Source organism: Mastigoproctus giganteus, chromosome 4 (genome assembly GCF_048544385.1).
Source record: "Mastigoproctus giganteus isolate SK-2022 chromosome 4, ASM4854438v1, whole genome shotgun sequence".
Taxonomy (NCBI): domain Eukaryota; kingdom Metazoa; phylum Arthropoda; class Arachnida; order Uropygi; family Thelyphonidae; genus Mastigoproctus; species Mastigoproctus giganteus.
Genome location: NC_143578.1, coordinates 9,547,570 through 9,563,811, shown reverse-complemented (window position 1 = coordinate 9,563,811; position 16,242 = coordinate 9,547,570). Strand labels below are relative to the sequence as shown.

Here is a 16,242-nt window from a genome sequence, read left to right as displayed (position 1 = left end):
GGATAGATGTGTGGAAGTTTGCCTTTAGCCAGCAGGTGGTTGATTGCTGGAACAAACTTCCATCTGTCATTGCAGAAGTTGATAGCTTAAATAGATTCAAGGCAGAACTTGACAAACATTTGGAGCGAGTGGATGGGTGAAATAAAAGTGTTTTTTTTTTTTTTGTTGGTCGATGCTATATAAGCTTGCTTTCTTGCATCATGTGCCCTTTCTAATGCTAAACTTAAACATTCTCATTTCCGCCAATTAAAAAAATTATCAAAATTCCACAAACCATGGAAAGGTGAATCTGCTTAAGTTCCAATTCTTCTTTCTTCTTTATCATCTACAAAATAATAAAAAATACAAATTTCAATAACAGGAGTCTAAAAAACTACCTCAACTTTTATGCAACTTTAACATGGTAGTATGCATATTCACAAGGTGTTGAAATGCAATTATCATATGATGTTGCTGCTATTTTACCTGTTGTATTGTGAATGCTACAATGCTGCCCATTTAAAATATGGATTTAATTTCCTATTTATTATGCATATAAAAATTATTAATGCAAAGTCAAAAGAATATTTGTAATAAAATATATTAGTAAAAAGTAATAAGTGAAATACCTATTTTGAGATTATAAGTTTTCCTTAAATATATAGGTTCATCATTTAATTTGCAGAATGAATCTACCTTGAATTTAAATCTTCACTGAGGTCTGCTGGTACTCCTAATTTCAAAATAATCTTTTTACACTCAATGAATCTACTCAGAGAAGCCATTTACTGATAAATCTTTAAGAATGGTTGCTGTTGCCATAAATTCTCGACCTTCTATAATGCACCCATGATAGTTGAAAATTGCAGTTTTCTTCAAACACTTTTCAAAAATATCTAGCATTTTTCCTCACACTCTCTATAGTGCTTATATCACATCAAACATGGTAGTGAAATACAAAACTTTGCTCAGTCTTCAACTATTCCATTCTGTTGCTCACAAAATGGTCAACACAGAACTTAAAGTCACATTGCAACTAACAGACAACATGTCAGAAATTGCAACTGTGTACTGCATTCTCAGACATACACTCTCTTGCTGTCTACTGTAGTTTGCTAAAACTTGAGTGGTTTTACAGTTTCATTGCCATTCTGCAAATTCAATGATCAGCCAGTATATTGAAATTAAATATATCGTAATATATATTGCCTGAAATACATGCAATTTAAGTCACAATATGAAACTGAAGAAAGCACTTGCACTGTAACATTAGAGGGAACAAATTAACCTTGCATATTTTCTTATACAGAGACAAAAACTGCAAAAGTACTGGAATGTCTCCTAAGAAACGAGAAAAAAAAAATTTACAAAGTACATGGTACTCACACAGCACAAACCTCAAAGAATAATGAAGTTTTGTAACATGACAATTAATAAGATGCACAAATGTTAAATGTTTAAACACACTTTGGTCTATACAAGTTGTGGGGCAGATGAAACTGAGGCTAGTATATAGCTTTGCATATACAATGAACTAATTTGCACAAAATTTTATGCAACTTTCTGGAAAACAAGTACTAATATTTCATGTAGATCCTAGGTAACTGGAAGAATTGAAAGACGTGAGCACTATAAACGTGGCAACATTCCAGACAGGATGTATATCAGCTCTCTTAACAATTACGTAGACAGTGTCATGAAGTTAGAGGTTCATACATTAGAATTTCATTTCAAACCTTGTGTGGTATATGTTACATACTATGATGAAACCCCACCATGTAACCAAAAAGTCAGAAGAAAAAACTTAACATACAGACCTTCCGACTATCTAGCAAGCCCCTTTAGGAATATTATTCCTGATTCAAAGCATTAAAGCCAATATATCTTAAAAACATCATAGCTGGAATTCTATTCCATTAGCAGTGTAACATTTTGTCTACATTCTCCTTTACAATAGTACAAGATCTTTTTTGATAGTCTACTTTAAAAAATGTACTTTTCAAATGGCTTAAAAATATAAAAAACTTGAGAAATATGAAGTTTGGCAATAAAGTTCCTGTACTGGTGCTGGAGCATTGCAGTCTTGTTCAACAAGTTTGAAATAAATGGAAGTGGTATGTTGTAGTTCAAACTTCCTTCAACAGATGGTTTTTTTTTTTTTTTTTGATTTGGTAGTTGTTGGCGCATCGGCTTCTGCGGCCATATTGCACCTCCCAAGGTTTTTGCAGTACTTTGATCCAAGCCCGAGGCGGGAATCGAACCCGCGACCTTTGGGTTGCCGGGCAGGTACTTTACCCACTCGGCTAGCCCGGTCGGCCCAACAGATGGTGGTGCATAGATTGTCCAGTAGGCTGATGGGTTACAAGTAACAGGCAGTTTCATTAGCAACATTAACATTCCATGCCACGATTTTGCAATGGGGCAATAAACACAAATCAAATTTTGCCTTAAACTGGGAAATCTGCTTCAGAAACATATGAAGTGTTAAAAACTGTTTATGGTAATGAAACAGTTGTGTTTGAATGGCATACACAGTTCAAAAATGGATGTGAGGATTCTTGTGATGGCCAAAGAAGGTGAGCATCTAACAACCTCTCAAAATGAGGACAGAGTTACAAAAGTTAAGGAATTGTGTCATGAGATTGTCATTTGACCCTCAGAATTATGGCCGAGTTGGATACGAATAAGGAGACAAAAGCCTCCGTAGCCGAGTGGTGAGGAGCGGGAGTGCAGTAGCACATGCTCATTGAGTAGACAGGGGAGCCCCTGACTGCTAAATACGATCGATTTGCCAATCCACAATGGCCCAGCATGGCGGATTATAGTCCATTTCCCTCAACATAAATTGTTGAGGAGGCTTCCTACAGTGGGTTGATAATGGCTGCAGTTTTTTTTTTTAAGGAAATGATTCATCAAATTCTGCATGAAGGTTTAGGGAAAAGGAAGGTCTATGCAAAATTTGTTCTGCACAGCCTCACAGATAAGCAGCAGCAACGAAGAGTGTCATCATGCAAATACTTCATCCAAACTGTCAAGATAATTCTAATTTCCTCAACTGTGCTGTCACTAGAGAGGAGTGTTGGGTATTGGACTTCGTAATCATCACCAAGCCCCCAAAAGTTTTGTTTACAAAAGTCCAGGATCAAGACGATGCTGATCATGGTTTTTGACAAAGAGTGTGATTCACATTTGTACCACCTGAAGGGGAGAAAGAGTCAATGTTGTGTTCTATGTACTGGTGCTTCAAAAGCTATTGAAGTGCATTTCCTGGGTGAGGCCACAATTCCGAGAGGAGGCAGCTGGTTCTTGTCACACAACAATGCCCCCGCAATTCAACACTTGTTATGACAACATTCCTGATGAAACATTGCACCAGCAGATTTCTTCCACTTTCCCAAAGTGAAGTGAAAATTGCCATCAAAGGAAAGAGAATTCAAGATGTTGAGGACATAAAGAAAAACCTAACCACCAAACTGAACATCATTATCATCATCATTTTGGACACCCTCACTGACTCTTCAGAAATTTTTAGAATTGTGCAATAAGTGCATTCAATCAGGTAGTGATTATTTTGAATAAAAATAAAATAATTTTTGAGCTCCTTCACTTTGTGTTCTTTTTATTGTACCAGTCTTGGAATTTTACCACCACACCTCATATAAATCTATTTAATGAATAAGAAATATCTGTTCTAAAGTGCAAAGTATATAAATCTGCATTTAGACAATTCATCACTGCAACAACAACACAACAAATATTAATAACATCAGGCAACACATATTAGTATCAGGACACAGTTCAGATTGTATTCCAATAGTGATCTATAAATTGGTCTATTGTGATAGTACAGTGACCACCATATTTTTCAATCATGGATAAACAATATTGCATCTTAAGTTACAAAGTAGTTACACAAGTACGAAAGATATTTACTTTTTAATAAAAGATATTTATACATCTCATATAGATTATTTGCTTTTTTACAGAACAAAAGTGAATTATCCATACATACGAGATGTGGCTATAAAGTTTCAAAAAGGACTTCAACAAGTAAATTAGATTTGAACTTGCACATTATTTCCTTTTGGCCTCTTTGAGACAGTTTCCTTTAAGGTTACTAATATCAATTTTAGTGCCTTCAATAAGATACTGGACTTCCTCCAAAGTCTCAAAATGCATCCCTTCGGCAAAGGAGAGTCCCTTTCACCAAACTGGAAGAATTCTGTTTTTCCATCAAATATTTTCTCAGTGATAATGGAGTGCGAGTCATCACGTTGTTGGTTTTGCAATAAATCACCCTCCCTACTCTCCCAATTTTGCTTCTTTTTATTCCAAAGTATCACAACTCCAATGGAGGAAGTCTGACAGTGCACATCCAGAGTACTAAAATTAACATCAGTAAATGGGTTCCAGAAATCCGTCGAGTGATAGGAGAAGAGAATGGCTTCACAATTATTCACTTTGACAAAAGTGAATAATTGTGAAGTTCAATTTTAACTTTCTTTCCTGAACATTTTGAATCACCAAGTTGTGATCAGAGGTACCTAAAGGACCACTCACTTCGACCGGGTACTTAGAAGGGTTGTTTGTGAGAAAAAGATCAAGCATGTTGGCTGTGGTTAGGACTGTCTGGTATTCTTGTAGGTAAATGTACCAGCTGTGCAGGTCATTAGAAATTGTAAAAGCCTCAGCATTTCGACCAGCTGGGTCAGTGTGACTACAAAACGGAAGCTAGCTGGAGTTGTGAACATTAAAATCACCAAGGAAAATTACCTCACTGGTAGGAAAGTGGGACTGGAGAAAGCCAAGTTGCAAAGAGAGGAAGTCAAAGAGCTCCAAGTGATTAGTGGAGTTGGGAGAACAGTACAGACAGCAGATGAATTTGACACAATGAGGTAGAGAGATTTTAAACCAGAGAAGATCGAAAAGAGAAGATTCCAAATTACCAATTCTCTGACAGGGAATATCAGAACGGATGTATGCAGCAGTACCACCTTTGAGCCGAAAGGAATCATACAGCGAATAATTTGGGGAACTGAGATGAGCAGCATTTGAATCAACCAATAACTGAGATTCTGTCAAAAAAAGTACATGGCGTTTGGCAGACTGCAAGTGGAAATGGACATTATTGAGATTAGAATTGAGACCACATATATCTGTGAAATGAATTAGGAAGTATTTGGGAGGTTCAGATCTTTTCGCAGATAAGCTTACTCTGTTAGTTTGACAATTCATGGTGTATTTAATAGAAGGAAAAAGTGTGTGGGGGGGGTAATGAAATTTTTAGATATGGCGTACACACGGTAAGAATATACCCAGATCCTTGACATAATGTGGCCTCGACAATGCCCCCCCCCATATACACACTACTCAGACTCCTTCCGGTCATTATCTGGCAGAGTAGAGGTAGCAAGATTATACACTAGCTGATCCGGAAGCCTCCTAAAGAGTTACCAATAGGTTCGGTCCAGTGTACTAACTAGCGGCCGGCCTGCGAACATCGTTTTAGAACTGTACCCTCGAAATGTAAGGAAGATTGGATCTTGCCATGATTTTCATCATAACCTCAAAAGTAATGAGTCATACTGCATGATGGATAAGCAAAGTGGTGGTATTTATTGCACCGGTTGATGAGAGTCATCTAATGAGAGTCTCTTCTCCAATGGAGCCTTTATCTCATGGCTATTCCCAAACTCGTATTGTTTGGCATTACAAGAATGCAAAATAGGATGACCTGCGAGACTTCTTTTCTTCTTTTCCTTGGTCGGCCTACTGTTTCAAAACTTCTGATGTCAACGTTTGCTCTGATCATGTCAATGAAATTATTCTCGTAGGAATGGAATCCTTTATTCCACACTCCACTTTAAAATCTCATCCTTTATCTAAACCTTGGTTTTCCAATAAATGTGCTAAGGCTGTTCAAGAGAAGGATGCTGCATACTGTAATTGGCTTGTTTCCAATTATTCTTCATCTTCATTTTCTGCCTACACCAAATCTCGCAACAAATGTAAAGAAGTCATTAATCAGTCCAAACAAGATTTTGAACAGGCTAACTGTAGAAAACTTGCTTCTTGCCCTAATGGTAGCTGAGCATTCTGTTCTCTTGCCAAAGCTATTAGCTGCAACTTTTGCCCATCATTGCTCCCACCTCTGTGAAACCCAAATGGTTATGTTGTCACTTCAGCCAAGGATAAAGCTGACCTGCTAGCATCCCATTTTTCTTCCAAGTCATGTATTATTGATCTTTGTAAAACACCTCCCACCATTCCCAACACACTCCATTTATTGCCTCCTGCGGTCTTCCGTCAAAAGGATGTCAGAAGGATTTTGACGAATCTCGATGCTAAGAAAGCTCCAGGTCCTGATGGTATTTCTCCACTTGTTCTCAAAACCTGTGCTCCTGAACTTACTCCTGTTCTTTCCGCCTTTTTCACTTTCTTATTCCAAAGGTGTTTTTTCTTCTGCTTGGAAATTTGCTCATATCCAGCCAGTTCCTAAAAAGGGTGACAAATCTCTCCCATCCAATTATCGTCCCATTGCAATTACTTCTACTCTTTCTAAAGTAATGAAGAAATCAATTAACCACCAACTCTTAAACTACCTAGAAACCTTCTGTCTGATCAGCGATCGCCAGTATGGATTCCATCAGTAATAATCCACTGGTGATATTCTGGCTTATGTTACTCATCTATGGACAAATTCAATGGAAAAGTCTGATGAAACATAAGCAGTTGCTCTTGACATCTCAAAGGCTTTCAATCATGTTTGGCATAAAGGTCTTCTAAACAAGCTTCCATCTTATGATACGGTTTGCCAACTGTTTTTTGTAATTGGTTATCCAGTTTTCTCTTTGATCGCTCACTGAAGGTGATGGTAGATGGCTCTCTGTCTTCTCACTTCTCCACTGATGCTGGTGTCCCCCAAGGTTTAGTTCTTTCCCCTACTCTTTTCCTCTTGTATATTAATGACCTTCTTCCATTGACTGGAAATCCTATCCATAGTTTTGCCGATGATAGCACAATGCATTCCACTTTCCATTTTGAAAAACTTTGCCCTGCTCAGTCACTTCAACTTCTCGAATATCCGCTACAAATTCCTTAAATGCCGATCTCCAGGTAATTCTCCAGTGGGGCAACTTAGTTGATTTCAATCCTTCTAAAACTCAGTCTTGTCTTATATCTCACAAAAAGGATTCTTCTGCTCCTATGCTTATCTTTGGTGACACTCCAATTTCTAGGCAAAATGATATATCTCTTTTGGGGATTACCCTGACTTCTACTCTCTGTTGGCACAAGCACATTACAAATATTGCTTCCTCTGCATCTAAAAAACTTGGTTTTTTCTTTCACTCTCAGCGTTACTTTTCTTCCAAACAGCTGTTCACTCTGTAGAAATCGCAAATCCGCCCTACAATGGAATATTGTTCCCACATCTGGGGCGGTGCCCCCAAAACCTCTCTCAGGCTTCTAGATTCCATTCAGAAGAGGGCAGTTAGGTTAATTAATGACTCCTCTCTAACAGAGTCTCTCCACTCTCTGTCTCATAGATGTACTGTTTCTGCTGCATTCCTTTTCTACAGATACTTCCATGGGCACTGTTCTTCTGAATCAGCTTCTATAATTCCCACTCTCTCTTTCAAAACAGTCCAAACAAGTGCCGCCACTAGCCAACATTCATTTACCGTCTGACTTCAAACTCACAGAACCAACTTTTCATCTTCCTCGTTTATTCATTCAACTGCTGTTTTCTGGAACATCCTTCCTTCATACGTATTTCCTGAAAATTACAGTCTACAGAAGTTCAAGTCTAATGTCAACAAATATCTTCTTTCGTCTTCTCAACCACCAACCCAAGCACGGTACTAAGTACTGTAGGTTCTAATACCTCTCGTGTTTGGGGTTTTCATAAAAAAAAAAAAAAAAAAAAAACATTTCATGCAACTATCTAGACATACGAAGAGCTGCTGCAGCACTTGGGATAATCCTTTAATTTGGCATCTTGGCAAGTGGACATTGCCTCATTGCCCTATGTACTGCAGCAGATTTACATATATATATACAAAGTACTGTACAGGCAAACTATTTATGTCTGAAAATTTTTTCCATAAAATACTTACCAATTCTGTGAAAATTAACTCCATTCGATAATACTGTAATAGAATAATTAAAAAAAAATTACTCTTTCTTACCAACTGAGACATAATTTAATAAAATGTGGCATCCAATAATATAGATGCAATGGAAATTAGTGAAAAAATAAGCACTTCAACCTACAAGGAATGTAATGTCTTTAATTTCTAAAAGGGTTACAGATTATTCTCAGACATTTCACAGTACTTCATTACCACTTCTTCAGTGAAATGTTGCCCTTATTACACCATAAGCTTACCAAGGCATTAAAGACAGATTACATTCTATGCAGCTTGAAGTGCTTATTTTCCCACTAATTTCCATTTTTAATTTACTTGTACCCCATGCTGCTAAAATAACATCCAACATCAATATACCCAGTAGATACAAATCAGAATTATGCCCTTAATGTACTACTACAGTATGCTTTAAAATATTAACTCATTAATGATTTTTCTGTCTGTGGATTTCTGTTAGGATTGTTCTCTTAAACATTGACTAATTATGATTTCTTCAAGAAAGATATTGTTTCAGACTTTGCTGTTAAGAGTATTTTCAAGCTTTACCGGAAAGGGAAGATCTGAATTTCAAGTTGTTCCCCCCCCCCCCCTGCAAATCTCGGGATTTGTATATTCTATGATATTCAGCATTGCTATGAGTAATTATTAAAATTCCAAGAATGACTTTGAATAATTTGTTATATTTCATGCTTCCTTGCGCACTTGTAAATTCCCTGACCACTATACATCAAATCTTTCTTCTTTCATAATAGCATCAGGTAGGTTCTCACACTGAAATTGTCAGAACTGATCTCCAAAATATCTATTCCTTACATTTCATTATAGTGAGAAATACTGTGTGTGTGTGTGTGTGTGTGTGTGTGTGTGTGTACGCACATGTGTTTAAATCAATTTGTTTTGGTTGGAAAATATTTGTTTTCTAAATAGTGCCACACAGTTACTGGAATGATGAATCTGTTCTCCAAATATGATCATATTTAATAAAAAGTTAATATTTAACTTAATATTTCCAAAAACCCAGTTGGGCAACTTGCTATCTATGAATTCTGTTTGGGAGATAGCAGACTTTTGACAGCTGTAAGGAAATATGCTTTGCCTCTTACAAATTCATAACAAAAAGTCACCTGGCTGCCAAACTAGGTCACAATCATTTTTTTTTAGCCATATATATAAAACAGCTTACAGTTTTATATCCTGAAAGAGGCCTCTGAGGTTGGGCAAATTCATATCTTAGCAATAAATATACTCATACACCAACCATAAGAATAAGTATTTTACCGTAACTGAAAATTTACAAATTAAAATAAAATAAATAAAATTACTACACTAAGTATTACAAAAACTAATATTATAATAAATTAAATTATGTATATTGTGAAAACATTAAAACTGTAATAAAATCCTTGCAATAAAATATACTAAAATAAACCGGATTAAAAGCGATAAAAACGATAAAAAAAAAAAAAAACCTGGAGCTTTCGGAAGCATCGGCTTCCTTCCTCAGCAGTAACAAAACTTCCTGCAACACTTCCTTATATAACAGGCTCACGGTACTTATACACGTGGTTAAGTCGACGCATGGTCTGAACTGGAAGCGGAAACAGCTCGGGAGCGTGTCAAGCAAAACCGTTCATCCGTAATTAGGACAATGGTTTCAAACAGAGGATGCATACGCATACCTCTGTCCCTATTCATGATATTGTTGTCGGATGAACAGATTCACAAGCTCTCGAGCCATTTACGGTCCCAGAACCCATGCGCTCGATCCACAATAACTGCATCCTCTGGGGAGATTTGATGCTGCCTCTCCCAAAAATGCTCGGCCACAGCAGACTTGTTGTAATCAGCAGTTTTTATAGCATTTGCATGCTCCCCCAGATGATCCTTGAACCGTCGTTTTGTCTCGCCTACATAACATTCCCCACAATCCGGGCATTTTATCCTGTATACCACTCCACTCTCAGGTCCTTTGCTATTGGGTCTTTTACTTGGGACACAACTGTGTGCAACCTCAGCCCGGGAAGCTGCACACAGCGTGTTTTATAACCACGCAAAATTCTCGCTAGGTTTTTTTTTTTTTTTTTTTTATAAAAACCCCAAACACGAAAGGCATCAAAACCTACAACACTTAGTACCGTGCATGGGTTGAAGGAGAAGTATAGGGGGGTGCCAGAAACTTTGCTCTAGAGACTAAACATGGGTTTCACCACTTCAAGCCTCCAATAAGCAAAGTGGTGGTATTTCACCGGTTGATGAAAGTCATCTACCACCTAACGTAATGATAGACGTACTCGTTTTGTTCACAATTTGAGTAATAGGCAACTTACTGAAGAGCAAGAGGGAGTTTTAAATCTAGGTCCTAAGTTTACACTTGTACCTCCCAAACCTCCCATTGCGGAGATAGCAATGGGTATTGAACAGGCCATCAGCAAGCTACTGGAGGCCCTAGCTAATGAGATCCGGGTGAAGTCTGCCGTTATTTTGAGCCAGGTGAAGAAAGTATCTCCGAATCTTAACTTTAGTCAAAGAAAAGCCTTGAATGAACTGAGAAGAGACGAGGGAATTGTGGTTTTACCTGCGGACAAGGGCAGATCGACGGCTGTCCTAAACAAAGAAGACTATCACAAAAAAGCATTGGACCTTTTACAGAACAATAATACGTATAAAGTTACTCAGAGAAACCCGTTGGTTGGCCTAGAGCGGCACGTTAATAAACTGGTACAGACTTGGTTAAAGGCAGAGAAGATTTCCAGGGAGACCTTTTGGTTCTTACATGCTACTGGATGCCAACTCCCCAGGTTCTATGGACTTCCGAAAAACTCATAAGACGGAAGTCCCTCTCAGACCCATCGTATCATTTATAGGAAGCCCCACATATGCTTTGTCGGGGTACTTGGCTAAATTGATTTCGACTATAGTGGGTCAGTCCAACTATGTCATAAAAGACAGCAAAGAATTTGTGGGTTTTGTGAAAGATTTGATTGTAAATGAAAATGAGAGCATGATTTCTTTTGATGTTGTGTCACTATTCACATGCATTCCAATTAAACATGGAACATATTGTGTTAGAAAAGCGTTGAGTAATGATGTCTCTTTGGGTAATAGATCACTTTTAAACGTAGAGGATATTTGTTCTGGTGTGGAACTTTGTCTGGCCAGCACCACTATGGTGTACCAAGGTGTTATGTACAAACAGGTTCACGGTACAGCCATGGGAGGAGTTAGGCCATGGAGGAGTTAGAGGTCAGGGTTTTTGGTGGATGTCAGTTTCCCATAAAGAAATGGAAGAGGTATGTTGATGATACCTTTACCGTGGTCCAGAAGGAGAGAGAGGATGATGCACTCCATTGGCTTAATAGCTTCTCCCAATTTATTCAATTTACCTCAGAGGTGGAGACAGGAGGTATCCTTCCATTCTTGGATGTACTTGTCTCTAGGATAGGCCCTAGGCTTAAAACTTCAGTGTATAAAAAACCTATGTGCAGAGGCCAGTACACCCATTATAGTTCAGCCCAAGCTGGACAACGTAAAAATAGTGTGGTAAAAGCTCTACTAGATAGAGCAGGGTCACACTGTACTACCTCTGAGGACAAAGAATGTGAAATTAGACGACGAGTCACAGCAGACCTTAGAAAATGCAGATACCCCCAGAGGATCATAGACAGATTTAGTAGAGGAACAGAGTCCAACCGTCAGGAACCGTTTGTTCCTGTGGCTACCGCATACATTCCTTACTATCCGGGCGTTACCGAGCATCTAGCGAGAATTTTGCGTGGTTATAAAACACAATGTGTGCAGCTTCCTGGGCTGAGGTTGCACACAGTTGTGTCCCAAGTAAAAAGACCCAATAGCAAAGGACCTAAGTAGTGGAGTGGTATACAGGATAAAATGCCCGGATCGTGGGGAATGTTATTTGGGTGAGACAAAACGACGGTTCAAGGATCGTCTGGGGAAGCATGCAAATGCTATAAAAACCGCTGATTACAACAAGTCTGCTGTGTCCGAGCATTTTTGGGAGAGGCAGCATCAAATCTCCCCAGAGGATGCGGTTATTGTGGATTGAGTACATGGGTTCTGGGACTGTGAATGGCTCGAGAACTTGCGAATCTGTTCATCCGACAACAATATCATGAATAGGGACAGAGGTATGGGTATGCATCCTCTTTTTGAAACCATTGTCCTAAGTACGGATGAACGGTTTTGCTTGACACGCTCCCGAGCTGTTTCCGCTTCCAGTTCAGACCATGCGCCGACTGAACCACGTGTATAAGTACCGTGAGCCTGTTATATAAGGAAGTGTTGCAGGAAGTTTTGTTACTGCTGAGGAAGGAAGCCGATGCTTCCGAAAGCTCCAGGTTTTTTTTTTTATTGTTTTTATCGCTTTTAATCCAGTTTATTTTAGTATACAAATTTGTATTTTATTGCAAGGATTTTATTACAGTTTTAATGTTTTCACAATGTACGTAATTTAATTTATTATAATATTACTTTTTGTAAATACATAGTGTAGTAATTTTATTTAAATTTGTAAATTTTCAGTTACAGTAAAATACTTATTCTTATGGTTGGTGTATGAGTATATTTATTGCTAAGATACTGTTTTATATACTGTTTTGAAATTCATCACATGTCTCTGCACTTATCTATCATTGGTCTTTTATTATTGTGATTGATAAGGAAGGTAGCCTTCACTAATTTATTGATAGGGAAAGGTGATGTTTTGGTATGTATTTTTAGATTATTGGCAAGTGAGTTAGAATAGTTGAAAACATGGAAATTATTTTCTTTGAAAACTAAATCTTTAACGATACTAGTTTTTTTGGTTAGTCTTTACAATCTAGTACCCCTTCTGATCAATCATTGAGAGTAGCAGTGATTGGCAGGCCATTAACGCTAAGTAAAAAGCAACCAGCTCCCACTGGTGGCTTTTTACTCAGTGTTAGGTACACCCCAGTCCCCGCTATTGTTTTAAAATTGGAAAAAGAGTTTTTGATTTTAAAACAGCAAATGGCAAGGGGAGGATGTTTATTCTCCCCTCTCTTGCCACTGTTTTAAAATCAGGAACTTGTTTTCTGACTAACTAAACTAAAATGGATACCATATACTGAAGAGGTCAGAGCTTCCAATTACTGTGAGGAAAGGAATGAGTAAGAGGGGCTTGCCTGTCAATCACTGCCACTAGCAAGGATTAAATGGAAGGGATACCAGATTGTAAAGGCTAAATGTTTTTTTTTAAATAAACTTTAAGTTCTTTTATTAATATTTTTAGTTTTTTAAATTGAGAGAGAGAGAGAGGGAGAGATAGAGAGAATCTGTGTACACTGTATTGGAAGTGAGAAATCTGCATAATAAACTGCTCTTATTTTGCTTTTCATATGGCTTATTGAACAATTACAACAAACTATTGTTAGGTGTTTATCACCGTTGTACTCATTAACGAAAATAAGAAATTCATATTTTAATGCAGTTTTACTATTTTTTGAGAAAAGAAAAACAGTTTTGGCAAAACGGACAGGGAACTCCAAACTACCTATTATATTACAATGGTGAGACTGAGAAGGGGGTCAAATCAAGATGTGCAAAGTGAACACCTTGTAAATGGCCCAAATCCAGAGTTGGCAGCTATGGATAAATGTATATAAGATTTATTAACAATGCCTAACTTTTATACAAAATAGAGTTTTTATACAAAAACAGAGATTATATACAAAAAAATCTTTGCTACAAATAAATGACAAGTTAAAAAAAAATCACAAATTAAAAAGCAGAAATGCTTCTTGGTTAATCAAAAAAAATCCAAATTTGTAAATTTGAACATCATTGAAAACTAAGAACCAGGTATAGTCACCCATCACAGCTTCATACCACCTTCACTGGTACTCTTTCTCTACTGACTGATATCCTAGTAGAATTTTTCCTCATGCCCTTGTCCAAATGATGTTAGACAGCATCTAGATTTAGTCTGAAAAATTCAAGTGAGAGTGCAAGTAATGGAGCTTGACTGATATTCTGCATCCCATTTTTACATAATTTTCAATCAACTTTTCAACTAGTACTATGTAATTTTCACTCTTAAATTCTAGCAAGAAATTGAAAGTCATTCACTACAAGGTGATATGACTGCCAGGCATTTCATTTAGCATCAGTCATTTTGTCTTCCAGTTCTGGTAAAAGAAGCATCTGCTTCTCCTGGAACAATACACGTCACCTTTCAATTTTGGAAACAGATTTTATATGCTTGCAAGTGTCACCTTGAAAATCCAATGATTTAACAAATTGTTTGTCCAGTCCCAGTTTGATATGGAGTGAGGGAAGCAAGACTGTTTCTTGGAACCAAGGGAGTGCACTTGATTTGGTTAGACACATGTCCCTCAATAAGTCATCCAATTCATGCTGATTAGAGAAATGTGGTACTTTACTTGAACAGACTTCTGAGGTGTAAGCCCAATTATTTTGTTCATCATCCAATTCTGAACTCATTCTGAAAGCTCTTTTCTGAAAAAGTGGATTGCGGATTGGTGGGCCTTCATTGTGTGGCACTGGAGAAAAATGGGATGGAATGTTGAGATACACTACAACTTTTGATCTGCAGACTTTTAAAACTTTGATATACAATCTATCACATAAAAGTAGCAGTCAACACAATGGTTTGTGGGTTCTCTCCATACTTGAGGTACAGCACTAAGCATACACTTATCACTACCATGAAACTGTCCTTCTAATGTTGACCTGCAACTACCACAGCAGACACAAGATGCCCACCACTTTTCTTGATCATCCACAGACATTCCAAAATAGACTTTAAATGCACACAAAACTTGGTGCCACTGACAATATCATGCTAAACCTGCTCTAGACCCACATAATATCTACACATAGCAGAATGAGGCTGGAAAAAAGTAACAACCTTATTTGGTAGCCACTGAAAACTACAAAAAAAATTTGTTATATGAATACTATCATCTACATGTATATGTAATAAATTTCAATCACATTTATGAAAACCAAAACTATATTGCTCACCTCTTGCCACAAATGCCAAGAAGTAGGGTGAAATCTAATTGCTTTTTGAAGCAAGATTCGGGCTTTTTCTGGAGCATCATTTTCTTCCATTTCCCACTTTGCAGCCATTACCCATAGACCTGAAAAAAGATTTTTACTTTATTTATTTTAAAGCAAATATTCACTACACTTTTTTTTTAAAAATATATCACAAATTCATCCCATTCAGAATGATATCTTCAAATTCTGATCAGCTAATACTTCGATTAGTTAACGGTTGAAAGCCACAATTTAAATTTATATTAAAAATAGACAAATACTCTTAAATCATTAAATAACTTCCAGCTGCATACCACAAAATCAGAGAAAACATTAGTGTGAGGGCTGTAAATGAAAAGTAAGACAAAAGTTGTTTTGGGATAATGACTTCCCAATAGTAAAATATCACACGAATAAAGACACTTTATCTAGTATGCTGTACACCTTTGTTGGCATTTATTGACCTTGAAAGGTCAATAAATGAAAACCTGAGCACAGTTATGTGACGTCTGCATGCAAGAACTTAGCACACAGAAATTCACAGCAATTCCGAGCTGTGTGCACGTGTGGTGCAAAGTCATGTCTAAGAAACAGTCTGGTTTGGCACAATCAATTCAGACAAGGCAAAACAAACCCCGCACTGCCAAGAACACGACACTGGTTACAGTATTGCACGAGATGATACCTGGACACTTCCGTTAGTATAAGAAGCTTAGTAGCTGCTTCCAGAATAACTTCCTTGTACATTTCATATTTAGAATTTGTATTTGTTAAAATTACCATTAGGCCTCACTGATATCTTTACAAGCAGCAAACTGCATGTTGCAATAGCCTTCAGACCAAGTTAGTCAATGGTTAATTAGAATATGAGGATGCTCTAAATAAATTAAAATGAGAGAATAGGAAAAATAAATGACACTGTTATAGTTGAACCTGGTTAGGTTAGCAAACTTAGAAAGTGAATTTGTTAATCCTTTTATCTATAAAAGGATTAACCTAAAAGAATATCAGAAAAGGATCCAGCACTGTTTTTAAATCTGAGGAATCCTAGATGGAACCCTCCGCCTATGCG

The 16,242-nt window shown here is 37.3% G+C and overlaps 1 protein-coding gene across 1 annotated transcript in view; it reads right to left on the bottom strand.

Moving 5' to 3' along the window:
- LOC150086379 (U3 small nucleolar RNA-associated protein 6 homolog) overlaps positions 1-16,242 on the bottom strand; it is a 123,615-nt gene that overhangs the window by 73,998 nt on the left and 33,375 nt on the right. Inside the window, exons 7-9 of the mRNA XM_090371293.1 lie at positions 15,153-15,271; positions 8,097-8,129; positions 275-325 (exon numbers count right to left, since the gene is read on the bottom strand). Of these exons, the coding sequence (XP_090227419.1) occupies positions 275-325; positions 8,097-8,129; positions 15,153-15,271 (203 nt within the window). The remainder of the gene's footprint in view (positions 1-274; positions 326-8,096; positions 8,130-15,152; positions 15,272-16,242) is intronic.